The sequence below is a fragment of the Dinoponera quadriceps genome, unplaced genomic scaffold (genome assembly GCF_001313825.1).
Source record: "Dinoponera quadriceps isolate SergipeBrazil2010 unplaced genomic scaffold, ASM131382v1 scaffold8933, whole genome shotgun sequence".
In the NCBI taxonomy this organism is placed as follows: domain Eukaryota; kingdom Metazoa; phylum Arthropoda; class Insecta; order Hymenoptera; family Formicidae; genus Dinoponera; species Dinoponera quadriceps.
This window is the reverse complement of record NW_014562728.1, coordinates 1-1778: the sequence shown is the minus strand read 5'-3', so window position 1 is coordinate 1778 and position 1778 is coordinate 1. Positions and strand designations below refer to the sequence as shown.

At 40.7% G+C, this 1778-nt stretch overlaps 1 protein-coding gene across 1 annotated transcript; it reads left to right on the top strand.

Annotated features, from left to right (window-relative positions):
* The first annotated feature begins 638 nt into the window (after positions 1-638).
* LOC106751170 (interstitial collagenase-like) lies at positions 639-1142 on the top strand. Its single transcript, XM_014631999.1, has one exon. It carries the CDS (start codon positions 639-641, stop codon positions 1140-1142), a length of 504 nt encoding a protein of 167 aa, XP_014487485.1.
* The last annotated feature ends 636 nt before the right edge of the window (positions 1143-1778 follow it).

The following is a 1778-nucleotide window of genomic DNA, read 5'->3' as shown; positions in this document are numbered from 1 at the left end:
GTATCTTCTGAAAGATTATCGTGGTGACGCGATAAAAGGCGGTTTTTACAAACACGAATTACAACGAGTCGCAGATCCAAATGTTTATTTGATAGAAAAGATCTTACGCAAACGTAGAGACAAAATAAATGTGAAATGGTTAGGAATGAACAGTTTGCACAATTCTTGGATACCAAACATTACTACGTTATAATTTATCGCACACAAACACGTACACATCGTGTAGCATGCGTTAAAAAAATAACCACAGAGCTGTCGTTCGATTCATCGTCAAGCGATGAAATTTATCATCACCGTTATCTCATGCTAAAAATAACCTCAAGGCCGTCGTCCGATTCAATGAGTCAAATTTATCTTCATTGTAATCTCATCGTAGTTTCCTCCTCTCCCCGACTGCGGATGCATCCGTTCGCATTCGCGGTCGATGTGTGGTGCATCGTTACTNTTACAATCGTGGGAGAATTCAACGATGCGGAAGTGGCGCTCGATTATTTACGGAAATATGGCTATCTTAAAACCGACGCATTGTCAACGTCATCGAGAAATATGGAACAAATCTTACGTCACGCTCTTGGATTCTTTCAAGAATATTATCAAATACCCGACAGGGCGAACTAAATAAAATCACATTGGACAAAATGCGCGAACCGCGATGCGGACTCCCAGACCTTTCGGATCAAACGGATCGAAGCAGAAACAATATCTGGCCGAAGAAACATCTCACGTGGAATTTTCGTCTCGCCGACGAAGAAACTATGATAGTAACGCAGGCCGCGTTCAATCTGTGGGCTGGAAATTCATCAATATCTTTTAAACGCGTATCTCAGAATCCCAACAGACTGTTATCGTATCGCGAGGGCCTTCACATGAATATCGACAAGAGAAGTACTAATATGTGCCCGAGTCCTTTAGACGGCCCCGGTGGTGTACTCGCTCCCGCATCCTTTTCCAACGGAGATAAAGATTGCGTCACGGAGGTGCACGTAGATAGAACGGAATCGTGGCATGTTCATATTAGTAGAAATCCTCCACGCATGCACAACCTGTTATACGTGATCGCGCATGAAATCGGCCACACATTAGGTTTGCATCACAGCGAAAACCAGGATTCGATTATGTTTGCCATGGCACCCGTGAAATAAAGTTTCCCATTAGATTGAACTTGGATGATATTCTTCATATTTAATATTTATACGGTGCTAATTACCACGGTTCTACAACTACAACACTGCCCACCACTACAACTGTTGCAACAACAACAACAACAACAGCAACAAAATATATCAATCACGATCCGTGTGCTCTACGAGATCTTGATGTAATATTTNAATCATAAACAATCGACTGTATATTGCATATAAAAAGTACATATGGTCGATTTATATCAACGAAAATACCTATGAAAGTCCAATCGTAATATCAGATTACATGCAATTTCTTCCTGAAAATTTCACACACCTAACGGCTGCATATCAGAAACCCACGGGCAATCTTATGATATTTGCAGATAATTTCATATACGTAGTGTCATATCATAGTTATGAATTGATTCAAAGACTTTCGTTCAACGATTTCGGTCTTCCACCTGCAGCCAGAATCAATACCGCAATAAACACTGACAAAAGACGGAGTTTCATTGTGTACAACGATCACATAGTCGGGGAAATAGACGATTGTTCAACAAGAATTATGAGTCATCGTTCAATCGACAAGATATTTCCAGGAATACCAATCGGATTGACGACCGCATTTCGATATACCGACGGAAATTTATACTT